We start from the raw sequence: 13,184 nt of genomic DNA, 5'->3' as shown, positions 1-13,184 counted from the left end.
CTCTTCCCCTCCCACCCGAACACGGTCGCCCATAGGGGTAGGGGAGTGATGCCGATGACGTATTTTTCCTACGACGCGCGTATTTGCGTGCGGCTTATTTTTGCGTATTTTTCCTACAGCACGTGTATTTGCGCGCCGCCTATTTGCGCGTATTTGCGTGATTGCGTGCCGCTGAGGGACCCCGGGCCCGCCTCGGGCCTGAGGCAGCGATGGCCAGTTACAAGCCCGTGGCGGTGCTGCCCTTCCCCAGGTTGGGCGAGAAGGTCACGCAGGACACTCTCTACTGGAAGGGCTACAAGGTAGGGGCCGGGCCGGGCCGGGCCGGGCCGGGGGCGGTCTCCTCCCCCTTCTTGTGCCGCTCCCGGGCAGGGGTGGGGGCGCTTCTGTCCCTTGTGTTGTGTGGGCTCCGCCCGGGACCGAAACTTCTTTTCCCACCGCGGGCCCAAGCTGAGCCCAGCAGGGAACTTTCCTCAATCGGAGCTTCCTAGACCTCAAATGCCGGAGACTTCAAGTGAGGGAGGAGCAGGGGAAAAGCCCTGGTCGTGTTCTATCCTCTCTGCGCTTGGCGTCTGCTTCCTGCGGGGGTGCGGAAGACCAGGCAAGAGGCAACGATGGCAGTTGTTAGGACAAGCGCTCGCCTTTCCCCAGCGGCGGCCGCAGCAGGTGGAGGAAGGAGTGGGGAGGGAAGTGGTCTTGCCTCTGAGCAGGCAGGACAAAGGAGTGGACTTCTTACCTGCTTTGGGGACTTAACTACTGCTTCCACAGGGTAGTCAGGGGTGCAGCCACCTCGGCAGCATCGCTTCCTTTTCTCTCAGCCCATGGTGTAAAATCCTTGATTTGCTTTTTCATGGGAGAATATGTGGGGGAGGGTGTCATGTAGGTTGTAGCCCACTTTGTGTGAAGGCTGGATCCTGGGTTGGCTTTCTGCTGCACTGTAAATGGCTAAAATTCAACCCCAGAGATGTCTCTGATGCCTCACACCCCAGTGTAAATGCCTTGCTTCATGGGTTTTATAAAGTAACAAAAAGCATCACTAGAACTGGTAGCCGGGCAATATTCTTTCAAAAGGTATTTAACTTGTTTAATGAACATTCTTGCAATAAAATATATCCTCCTCCCCTTCCTTTATTTTAGTGGTGATAATGACATTAAAGTAGACTTGTAAAAAGATGAAGTTTTTTTTTGTTTTAAATTTCATTTATTGGACAGTATGGTTATAACTTAAATATGGGTATTTAAAAATCCATAAGGCTACACTGCAAGTATGTTCTGCATTCCTGCATATCTCCCTATTAATATAAATTCATGCTAAAGCCTAAAATTAGAAACAACAATATTTAAATTAAAGCAAAAAAGAAAATTAGAAGTAAATGTAGAGGGGAAAAATTAAGTTGGTGGTGTTTTTTAACAACCCATTGTTGTTTTTATCCATTTGATATTGTTTTTGAAATTCCTGTGATTGCTGTTACATGAATTTTACTTTCTTTATGTCCAGCTTTCACTTTTTTGTAAGCCTGCTGCTAACAACATACTTTATTTATTAAAAAGATATTCTAATTTCATTCTAATTTCTTCAGACTCCAGTTCAGATAAAGGAATTTGGTGCAGTGAATAAAATCCACTTCTCTCCAATTCCTCCACATAACTATGCTGTCACAGCCTCTTCAAGGGTAAGTTTGCATAATAGATTGTATATTGCTATTCACTGATGATCTTTAAGAATTTATTTATCTAAAAATCATTCTCTTTTTAGATCCATATTTATGGTCGATATTCTCAGGAGCCGATCAAAACATTCTCTCGCTTCAAAGATGCTGCTTACTGTGCTACTTATAGAGATGATGGCAAGCTGCTTGTTGCTGGCAGTGAAGAAGGTAGTGTTCGACTTTTTGATATCAGTGGAAGAGCAGCACTGAGACAGTTTGATGGTCACACAAAGTAAGCCACGCGATTTTATTTCTGTATGTTTGTATATCTGTGTGCTACTATATGTGTTTGATTATGGGGAAAACTGTATTTGCTCTTTAGCAAAGGAGCTTTATCAAACTCTGAAGCCATACAGAAGTTGCAAGGGTGTGCAAGGGCCACATATAAAAATAAATGTGAAAACTGATAGTTTAGTGATACTGGAAAAAAGTGAAAGAAATGGTTTGGTAGTGTTAGGGATATAAGGTTCTTTCAAAACAGATGGTCTTGCTGTTGGACACTAGAGGAATTGTCTAATTAAAACAAAAATGTAATGATCAGAACATTTTATCTAGCAAAACCATGGTCACAAGCGAGAGACTAGCACCTGGGATGCATGGTATGTAGGAATATCTCAAGACTTGTAGTCTTCAAAAATGAGTCCTCAGGAGAATTGATGATTGCAGCCTCTCCTCTTCAGACAGCAAAACTAGCTTCCATTTTCATGATGATAGCCTCATGATAACTAGTAGTTTACTTAACATAAATAAAAAAAAAGTTCTAAAACCAGATTATGCCAAAGGAGCAAAAGAATCGTAAAACTAACATGCAGTTTAATAAATGGAAAGAGCAAATGTTACAAAAATGTGGATTTTAATTCTAGAGGCCAGAAGCCTAAGGTTCAGTTTATAGAGATCGGTGTTTTTTCATCTGAGAAACTCCTTGTTCAGTGCAGTGTACAGAGCTAGCACAAGTTTGCTTTCATCTTTTTTTTCACAACCAACCTGACTCTTTAAAATAAATAAATAAAATGGACCTTTGTACTGACTCTTTCTAGGCATAAATCCTTAAAGTTGTTTATAAACTTAAATATGCAATTACAGTTGGTCAAAAATCTAAAAAAAATATTTTTAGAGGTAGACCAGTACATTGATCTGTTATTGGATTGGTATCAATCTAAAGAAAATTGGCTGTATCAGAAACCAGCGTAATGCAACCAATAATTTGGTCAGTAAGTGCCTGTGCATGCACACAGCTGCAATGTGGTATGCAGGCAAGGAGTAGTACAGCCTGGCAGCTTGGAGAGCTGGTAACTCTGCTGTGGGGGAAGAGGTATAGGGGGGGCAGATCAAGGCCCCCTGCTATGGGGGAGGGGCGGGGGCTGTAGCAGGTGTTGTCCAGCTGGGGTGGGGTGGGGTGTGGGACTGAGTCATGGCTCGTGGGGGGGTGCCTGTGTGCCCCTGGATCTGCATGGGGTAGGCTGCAGCTGTGGGCTGGAGCCAGGGCTGTGCCAGGCTTCTTGGTGGGGGCTGGGCTCAGGGAGGGGGGCTATGGAGGGGGTTGCAGCCACCCCAAATTTCACTGTAGCCTCCCCATAACCCCCTCCCAGTGTCACCACCACCTGTCTCGAGCCCAGCCCCAGGTCAATGCCCTGCCTCCACCCATGTGCCAGGAACAGCCAGGGCTGCACGGAGACAGTTATGGCAAAATTTGGGGTGGCTGCAGCCCCCTCTGTAGCTCCCTCCTAGTACTGCGGCTTCCTGGCCTAAGCCCAGCTCCCACCTAGAAATGCTCAGTGCAGCCCCAGCTGCAGCCTGCCCCACGCAGATCTGGGGGCACATGCATTTAACTGGTACAAGCAGTCTTGTGTACATGCACCCCTTCAAGCAAGCATAAACAATAATAGAATTTCTTACAGCTGGAAAGAATCTTGTGCTTGTTCATGTGCAAAATAGGATTGCAGTTAGTAGGGATTGCCTCTGTGCTTGTACTAGGAAACCAAATGATGTTTTCCAACTTTGGCATTTTGTATTTTGAATTGAATGAGTTAGACTTGCATGGCACTATAATTTCCTAGAATAGGTACTTCCTCTTCCTGCTTGTTATCTGCCAACTTCAGATTATTGCAAGAAACCATAACTTTTTAAAGTCTGTGCTCAAAATTTGAAGATACTTGAAACTAGTAACTTTAGATATTGTATCTTTTGGTTTCCAGAGCAGCACATGTAGTGGACTTTCTGTCTGATAAATATCGTATATTTTCTGGTGCTGATGATTATACTTCAAAGTTATGGGATATTCCAAGCTCATCAGAAATTGTGTCATACAGCGAGCATACGGACTATGTGAGATGTGGCTGTACAAGTAAACTGAATGCAGATCTCTTTGTCACAGGTTTGTTTTCTTTGCTAAAATATTTCTTTGTCTTGAATTTATCCAGAGGGGTTAGTCCCACTAATCTGGGCTCTGTCTGGAGATGAAGGACTTACGTTTGTGCTGCTGCCTTTTTATGTTTCATGTTTGAATATGACTTGTACAGTTAAATAGTGGGCTTGCTGCTTATGCTTATTTTTGTTCTATTATTGCCCTTTTTATCAGAGAACATCATTTAAGGGCAATGGGACGGCTTAAAATGTTCATTAGATTTTCTTGAATCTTTCATGAATAAGTAGGACATTACAACAACTAGCCAAGAAGAAACCATAAAGTCATTTGCTTTAAGAAAAGAGTGGACCATTTAACAGATCTTTTTTGTTTGTGTAGCTTAATAAAGCCTTTCCATTTTAAGAATGAACAAACAAATATAGCTTAAGATGTTCTTAGGACCAACTGTTAATTTAAGAAGTGTCATATTAATCATATGACACTTCTTAAATAGAACTTTTTATTTCTGGTGTTATCCATTAAGTAGAATTACAGTAATACTTTTTGTGCCATGGGAAAGGTGGTATTTGAACTTTTTTTAGATGTAATAAATGTTGTTTCTGTCTCTAATACTTCCTGTGATTTCTGCCTGTAAAATCACCTGTACATTTGGATGGGGGAGGCAAAGAGGCGATTTGCGTGACATCATTTTAAAGATTCACACTGCCAATGGAACCAGAACAGAAGCTTCTCTTCTGTGAAAGCTAGTGATTCCAGTACATCAGAGACATGTTGGAATACATTTGACATATTGGAATTTAAATTCTGTAATTTGCTACTTTTTCTCCTCAGTAAATAACTCTTTTTGGATACTGGTTCATGACTGATCATATTTTGGATGTATTTTATAACTTTCAACTTATACAGCTAAAACTGTTTGGGGGTCTCTTTCAGGTTCATATGATCACACTGTAAAATTATTTGATGCACGGACAGAAAAGAGTGCCTTGACAATAGAGCATGGCCACCCTGTGGAGAGTGTGCTCCTCTTCCCCTCTGGGGGTCTTCTAGTCTCTGCAGGTACTTCAGCAAATTGAACTCTCTGTACTAACTCTCTGCCAAACAGAGTTGTTTCTCATCTATTGAGAGAGAAATGCTCAAACTTCACTTTCCCTGCAGTGAAGCGATATAGTGATTTCTCTTGTCCGTCTCTCCTTAAATGGCCCAGTACCTGGATTTCTGTGGCATCTCATTGCAGCAGCAGCCTCAGCATATGGACACATGCAACACTTAGACTAGTTTCAGTGAAATTTAAACCTGAGACAGACAGACATACCAGCCTGTTGAAGTGATTTAAAGCTGCCTGGAATGGTTCAGAAACTGTACTTAGAAAAATCAAGTACTTTTTTTTTTTAATTGGTTCACTGTAAACTGGGTCAATATTGTGGGTGGACACCACACATGATGTGACACAGTTATGGTTGGTCCTTGAGACATGCCGCACTGCACTTCAACGCCGTGACTGTTTTACCTGAAATGCTAGGCCACTGTAAGTGTGGACACCTGACCTGTGACAACTGTGAGCCAGTTCCCAGTTGGTGACACTTGGAAATGTTTTGGTTTTTAAGTGTCAACATCCTCAATCTGGAATGAGCTTGTCTGTCCTAAGATGTTGAACCTGGGCAGTAGGAAGGTTACAGAGTCTTCAGTACTAGAAATTGACTCTTAGTGGTCCAGTGCCAGATCATAGAAGAATGAGAGAATGTTCATCCTTTGCAGAGTGTCTCCTTAGATGAGACTTCTCTTCTCCTGACCTGTTGAAAAATTCTAAGGCCATTTGTTCTCAGTCGGTCTCCCCTTGCTTCAGCCATGAAATACTTCAATCAGAGGGGGTGGGGATGGAAATAGAAAACATGGTGTTTTAAAGGAAGCTGTGACATGTCTGTTCTTATGTGCATCTTCTTTATGTGTAATTCTCAATTTAAACACTTTTGCTAAGAGTTTAATTGTGTATATATGGCAATACAACATTTTTGTGTTCTATTTATAGGGGGCCGGTATGTTAAAGTCTGGGATATTTTAAAAGGAGGTCACTTATTGGTTTCACTTAAAAATCACCACAAAACTGTAACCTGTTTATGCCTGAGCAGCTCTGGGCAGAGATTACTCTCAGGATCCTTAGACAGGTCAGTATCTTTCATTGCTTTACCTTGATTTATCTTCTTGAACTGTTTGTTTTCAGTTTGGAAACATTTCATTGCCATTTCTTACATCAAGGTTGTAGACTTGGAAAAATATTAGAATAAAGTAGCAAGAAATTCCTTGTTTCATGTCCTGGCATTTCAGTCAAGAGGGGTAGAAATAGTTTTGAAATGCATGTAGGCCCCATTTTAGGTACATATGTGCTTGGCCACTGACCTGCATGCATTATTCTGGGGAAAGAACTGTGACCATTGATTTACTATAGGTTCCTGAATCTCCAAACCTAAATTCTTTATCCAACTTGCTTATGGTCCTTGTTCAATAGCAAAATGCAGATCTTCTTATTAACAACTAATTTTCTTTCCTTTAGTCCAGAGTCCGCTTCTGCTAGTTGCCTTCCCTTGCACCATATGTAAAACTTGTCTAGCTCCACTTCACTTTGCATCCATCCTATCCCCTGTTTGCTGTCCTCAGAAGTAGCTGGTCTGGCCTTGTCTGGCCATTGCAACACAGATCACCTCAGTTTTGGTGATCTATGAATTCTGTCTTCTCTTAGTACTTCCTCCTCCAAGTACTTTCTTCTGAACTGCTAGTCAGGGGTCTGTAAATTTTACATGAACAAGGAACTGTGGTCTGTTGGTTTCCAGATTCTTTTTGTTCATTGCACTGAATGCAAGTGAAATGGACTTCCCTCATCTGAAATATTGGTGCTTGTATAGAGCAAAATGTTAATTTTGTCTTGTAATTCCAGTTATGTGTTTATTTCTTACTCTTAAGTATACAGACCTTGCCTCTTCCACACTCCTCCCTGTGTCCTGCAGTAGTGCACTTGCTCAGTCTGTTTCCTGCTGGCCACTTGAGCACACAACTACCTCCACTTCTATTTTGCTTGGCTTCTCTTCCTTTCTTTGAGGAAGGTCTTTCATGCCATTAATATTCCTCTTGGTCGTCTTCTGAAAAAGGCTATTTGATGGTGAAATTCTCACAGAATCTTCTCTCCCACTTAAAGGCAATATTAGGGGCCTAAGTTCTAAATTTGTAAGACTGCATTTGTCAGATGCTGCAAAGCAATTTCTACAAGTAGCGTCCATCATGTAGCTGTGCGAGTAAAGGTGGATTAAAAAATATAAAGTATTTGCTTACAAAGGAGCATTGAGGTATATCCCAAGGTCTGATGCTGGGGTCAGACATGTTCTGTAGAGAGGCTGATGTTGGATTTCACTATGATCTCGCTGTGATCTCCAAGTGAATATGTGGATGTAAGGACCTATACTTTGTTCAGTAGTTTAATGGAAGTTCATCAGTGTCAGTGGGAAAGGTGTGCACAAAATGTAAAGGTAAAATATGGCCTTGTCATGGGTATTGCTGAAGTGCTTTAACATGCTTTCCTTATAAGCATCGGTATAGTGAGAAGTAGCTATGACTTATTTCTAGTTTCTGTTCTTTGTCCTTCTCCTTTCTTGTTGCATTCTTTTCTTGAAACATCTTACTCCTTTTCCACTCATTTTATCAGGCAGGATGGCGGTAAAAGTTAATGTTCTGGCCACACTTCAGAACTGATGTGGCAGGCTCATTCATGTCGTGGCCTTTGCATCCATGAGGACTGGAAGCTGACCTATTAAATTCTAAATGACAGGCAGATTCTGCAGAAACTAAGCTTTCATTTAAGCCACAAATATATTTTAGGTGCCATCCTCACTTTTCCTCTTTAATGGTGTGCTATAAATATGAAATCTTTCTGTAGTTTAGAGATATTAAGAAATTAATTAAACTTGAAGAAAACACTTTTTAAAAGAAAAAAAGATTTAATAAAACTTGTGGGGAAATATTATCTTTGTAAAATATCGGGGCTGAGGCCTGGGAACAAATAATAACTCAGTTGTGTGGGGTTTTTTGTCTTGTTTTTTTCTTCCCCCCACAGGCATGTAAAGATTTACAGTACAACTTCTTACAAAGTAGTCCATAGCTTTGATTATGCAGCGTCTATACTCAGTCTCGCATTGGCAGTAAGTATGTTAGAACTGTTCTTGGGCGTTCTGGAGAGGGGTATACTTTAAAAATGGTGGTCTAAGTAGTTTATTTTAGCTTTTGTTGCTATGTGAATTTCAAAAGGATGCATTGTGTACATGCACATATAGCAGAACCTGGACCCAGTTGCATCCAGGTGGTTTATAGCAGGTTGCTGAATTAAGGACAAACCACTCAGCTGTCTGTTAGAGCTCTTCAAAGGGTGCCACTTCTGCAATCAGCTGAACTATATCAGTTGTTCTGTGCCAGCTGATTGGGAAAGTGGCATACTTTGAAATAACAGCTGGAGCATGACAGTGGTCCCATGCAGTTGTTTTGCAGCCTTGTATCCCTGCAGATACTTTAGTAACCATCATCTTTGCACGGAAGGTTGCAGGAGCCTAACCCTTTAGAAGTATTCATGTTTTGCTGTATTACATGAAGATTTTAAATGCTTAACTGCTTTAAGCCCCTGAACTCTTATGCCAGTCTGATCTGCTGCCGCATGGCTGGAAAAGTGATGGCAGCATGTTTGGCCTGAGGAGTTGATGTAGAAAGGGAGCAGCTTTATTTTCTGAACTTCACTTTGTAAAGATGGTTACACTTGTATCTTCCTTATTGGGAAGCCCTCTGACATGGCAGATAGGGGTAGGAAACAGAACAGTTGTTAAAAGGAGGTATTCAGCTATCTGAGGTAGGGATCCCTGGGGGCTGCTATTATAGTATTTCATCACTAGGTGGTGTGGGAGTTCATAATGGCCCTATTGTATTGAGCAAATGGCTAGCCTAGAGTAACAGAATTAGCCTGGTGTTTGTTTACACTTATGTAAATACGCTTTGTGTCCAGGCTTTCTTTCCTAATACACTTTTGAATAGGTATTATTTATAACAGGTCATCATTGTGCATTTTTCATTATATCTAGTAAGTACATCCTTTTTTATATGCGAACTGAGCTGGTTACACATTATGCTAAATATTTGTGCATCATATTCAAAAGTGTTCAAAATCTCAAAACAGAAGAAAGTTAATGTATGCAGACAACTTCAATTCCTTCAGGTTTTAGCAGAGCTCTTTAGTGTGAAATATTACTATGAACTGAAATCCTGTGTTACGGAAAGCTTTACCAAAAAGAAGAACACTTTGCTCACTAATTTTGCTGCTACTTCATTTTAGCCTGAAGATGAAACCATTATTGTAGGCATGACCAACGGAGTACTAAATGTTAGACATCGAAAACATGAAGAAAACAAAGAAAGGATTCCTAAAAAGAGGCATCCAGCCTACAGGACCTTTGTAAAAGGAAGAAACTACATGCCAAAGCAGGTACAAGGGGGAGACTCCATGCTGGTTACATCTTGCATAGCCACATAACTGAAAACTGCAATTTTATGTTTGTGTAAGGGAGAATCTGGGGGGTAGGTTTTAAATATCCAGTTATTGGTATGAAGAACATTAAGAAAATGAAGCTGTTATTGCAGCTACTGAGAGAGTCATCATTAATGTTTCAAGTGCACTTTTTTTCCTTTAAAGTTGGTTATAGAACAGATTAAGGTGCATGAAACACCATTCCACCATCTGAAGAAGAGCATAAAGAAAGTGAAAAATAGTGTTAATGCCCCCCAAAAACTTGAAAAATGGCATTAAATATTTGCTACTTTATGTCCTGAACTGTTTTTCTGTTCTAGGAGGATTTCTTTGTCAGTAAACCAGTAAGAAATCACTTGAAAAAATATGATAAACTGCTGAAAAGCTTCCAGGTGTCCAAGGCTCTTGATGCGGTACTTGAGGTAAGACATTGCCATTTTGTTCACTGTTATTCAGTAAAATGATCTGAAATGGGGTCTCCCTAATATTCGGGTAGAAGGGGAGGGAATTATTTTTAAACGGACATGCATTTTGAAGGTGGTCTGCTACCACTAAACTCTTCTCATGTTTATATAGGTCCCCATCAGAGTATACACCCCTGAAATAACGGTTGCAGTCATGCAGGAACTAAGCCGCCGAGGAACACTGAAAAATGCACTTGCAGGGCGAGATGAAAAGCAGCTTGGTATCCTCCTTACCTTCTTGACAAGGTATTGTTACTCAGACTGTCTCTGACAAACCATTGTAAGGCAGCTGTTTCTTTTTGTCAGCTTCTGTCATGCTTACCTTTCAAGACCCATGGAATGAGGGTTTTATCCTAACATAAGTGAGCAGTACTTTTGCCACTGACTTCAGTGAGGGTAGAATTTCACCCTACCATCTAATCACCTGGTATTCTGAACAGATTTCTCCCTACATGTGTAAGTAGGTCACTACTAGGACTGGTGGTCTGTTGACCACTTGTCATCTGTGAGTGTGTGATAAGCATTTGTGGATTATTCTAGGTCTCAGCACTTTCATAGTTTTTATCAGTTAAGTTGGATATGTTGTGTGAAGGTTCATAAGAATCGTACATATTTGGAAGCCCTGTGACCCAAAAAGCTTGGTTACTTCAATTTATAAGGTGCATGTTGACTGGACTTGTTGCTTTTTCTGAGAGGAAGTGAGATGCACCAGCAGGAGTGTGTACTTACCCACTCAAACTTTGCTTTTTCCCCTTGTCACGTTACTTCTAACAGTAAGTGCTGTCTGTTTCATCTCTTACACAGCTCCTGTTTGGTCTTCCTGTACATGGTACTCCATTTATACGCATGCTGGATTTGCTTATAATTTGCTTACATGTGCAACATGATGTCATTCCCAGTTTGTCTGTTGCTCATGCAGTAATAAACTCTGGCTATCTGCATGTTGGTTAAGTGAATAAAGTGTTTTCACCCCCTCTCTCTATTTTGTGATCTAATTGTGCTCTTATCTAGTTGCATTGCTGGTAAAACTGAACTGTCAGTGTTCAAGACTTCCAAAGTAGTCCTCAACTGACTAGGTCTTATCAATATTAATTAAGTATGAAGCATAAAATGATCTACACAAAGAAATAAGACTTTGTGAGGTGTAAAATGTTTAGCAGTCTGTTCCTATTGTTAGTGAGCATTATGTATATTTGGCTTAAGTAAGTGCATAGTCTTTTTCAGTTTGCAGGCACTTAAAGGAGTACACTGTATTTAAAAGAATATCTCTCAGGTTTGAGTGCCTTCCCCACTGGTGATTTACAAACCCTTAGGGCTATTGTTGCTTAACTAGACAACTTTTATGAAAGTTCTATAAAAGTACTGGAAATTGTTCATAGATCCTGGAGAAACATAGGGGATAAATGCCAAATTATCTTAAGCTTGAACTTTGTTTTAATTTTGCAGGCATGTGGTTGAACCAAGATTTGCTCCTGTGCTGATAAACGTTGCAGAAATGATTATTGGTAAGTACAGTACAGAACCAAGTCTTGCATATTGGATTAAGCTTAACAAGGTGTTTAACGGATAAGGTTCAACATGTTGCTTAAACTGCCAAATAAGTTTTTTAAAAATCAGATGTAACTTCTAAAAACATAAGCCAATTTTTTTTGCCAAAGGACTTTGCCCAGATTGTATAAGATTTTATTTTATATTATATTATATAAAAATCTCATAAAATGATACATCTTAATGTATCAGGATTAATCAAAAGGAAGCACACAATTTTATAGTTTAAAGTATAAAATATTTTATATAAAAAAGAGCTCTGTTTCAGGCTCTGAGTGTCTTCAGTATCGTTTGTATTGCTTGCAGTATGAGATTTCCCTAGCTTCTTGTACTACAGAATATCTCAAAGTAAAAGCCTGACCTTCTCTAGATTTATTAGCTCCAACTACTACAAGAGAATACTAGTGTAATTTTTGGAAGGCTAATAAAGAATTCTCATCTTCCTGTTGAAAGACTTATATCAGGATCCTTATTTAGAAAAAGTGTGTGTATTATGTCATAATATACTTACAAAAATGTAACAAATAAGATTTTGACAGTGAGATGCATAAACTCTTAAGTGGTTTTCTTTCTTTCAGATATTTATCTCTCTGTGGCTGGACAATCTGCAGTTGTTGATAAACAATTCATGAGACTCCAAGAAGTCATAGAAAAAGAGATTGATTATCAGGGGGAATTACTAGAAACTTTAGGAATGATGGATGCACTGTTTGCTACTATGACAAGTAAAAAGGTCACGTCTCTCGAGAACAAAAGTAATGGTATTTCAAAGGTTGTGGAACAAGTTGCAAGTAATTAATTCCATCTTTACAAAATCTCTTGGACTGGACAAGGCAGTGCTTTTACCCAGAAAACTTTACCATAGCTGCTTTCAAAATCTCATTTCTCTGCAGGAATTATCTCCTGCAGGTTATGTTTTAGAGAGACCGGATTACTAATGATGGGAGAAAAGGACTATTGCAAGAAATATTTTCCATGTCTTTTTTTTTTTTTTTTTAGCTCCAGGATTTTAAAGTTTTATTACAAAGCTATTTAACTATGAAGAAGTACAAAGTCAGACTTTGCTTTAAAGGAACAATCTACAACTACAATTTTATAGTCCCAAAACCAACTCAGACTACTTAGTTTTTATAGGATGCTAAAAATGGTATTTCTCATATATCAACCACTTGGAAGCAGGAATAAAACAAAGTATGACTTTGACATAACTTGACTGTGGTGTATGTTCTTTACTCTTTTGTTCCTTACCTCAAACCTTTGGTATGAAACCAACTCAAATTCCTTTTCACTAATGATTAGAAAATATAGTGTACTGGAGTGACATGTGTTTAGTGGTAAAGGAAGGTGCTCTGCTTAGCATCTCCCTAGAAAGTTTTGCAGTACTGTATGTCTGTTTTTAATTAATCTAATGAATAGGGAGGAAATTCTCAGTTAACATTAGGTATCATTTTGCTTTTAAAATTCACTTTTTAAAATCTTGGATCCACCTATGTCTAGAAGATGACTGATCTTGTGGGATTCCACCCACCTGAGGGAGTGGATGTGGC

The 13,184-nt window shown here is 39.8% G+C and overlaps 1 protein-coding gene across 1 annotated transcript; it reads left to right on the top strand.

Moving 5' to 3' along the window:
* Positions 1–49: 49 nt before the first annotated feature.
* On the top strand, positions 50–12,831 carry UTP15 (UTP15 small subunit processome component). The gene is made up of 12 exons (XM_090038120.1): positions 50–299; positions 1,578–1,670; positions 1,754–1,938; positions 3,902–4,080; positions 5,005–5,130; positions 6,101–6,236; positions 8,174–8,258; positions 9,434–9,583; positions 9,946–10,047; positions 10,202–10,335; positions 11,536–11,594; positions 12,216–12,831. Exons 1-12 carry the CDS (start codon positions 210–212, stop codon positions 12,434–12,436), a joined length of 1,560 nt encoding a protein of 519 aa, XP_089894246.1. The 5' UTR covers positions 50–209; the 3' UTR covers positions 12,437–12,831.
* The last annotated feature ends 353 nt before the right edge of the window (positions 12,832–13,184 follow it).

This window comes from Crocodylus siamensis, chromosome 3 (genome assembly GCF_052110815.1).
Source record: "Crocodylus siamensis isolate JL-2025a chromosome 3, ASM5211081v1, whole genome shotgun sequence".
Taxonomy (NCBI): domain Eukaryota; kingdom Metazoa; phylum Chordata; order Crocodylia; family Crocodylidae; genus Crocodylus; species Crocodylus siamensis.
This window is presented reverse-complemented; position numbering and strand designations above follow the sequence as displayed.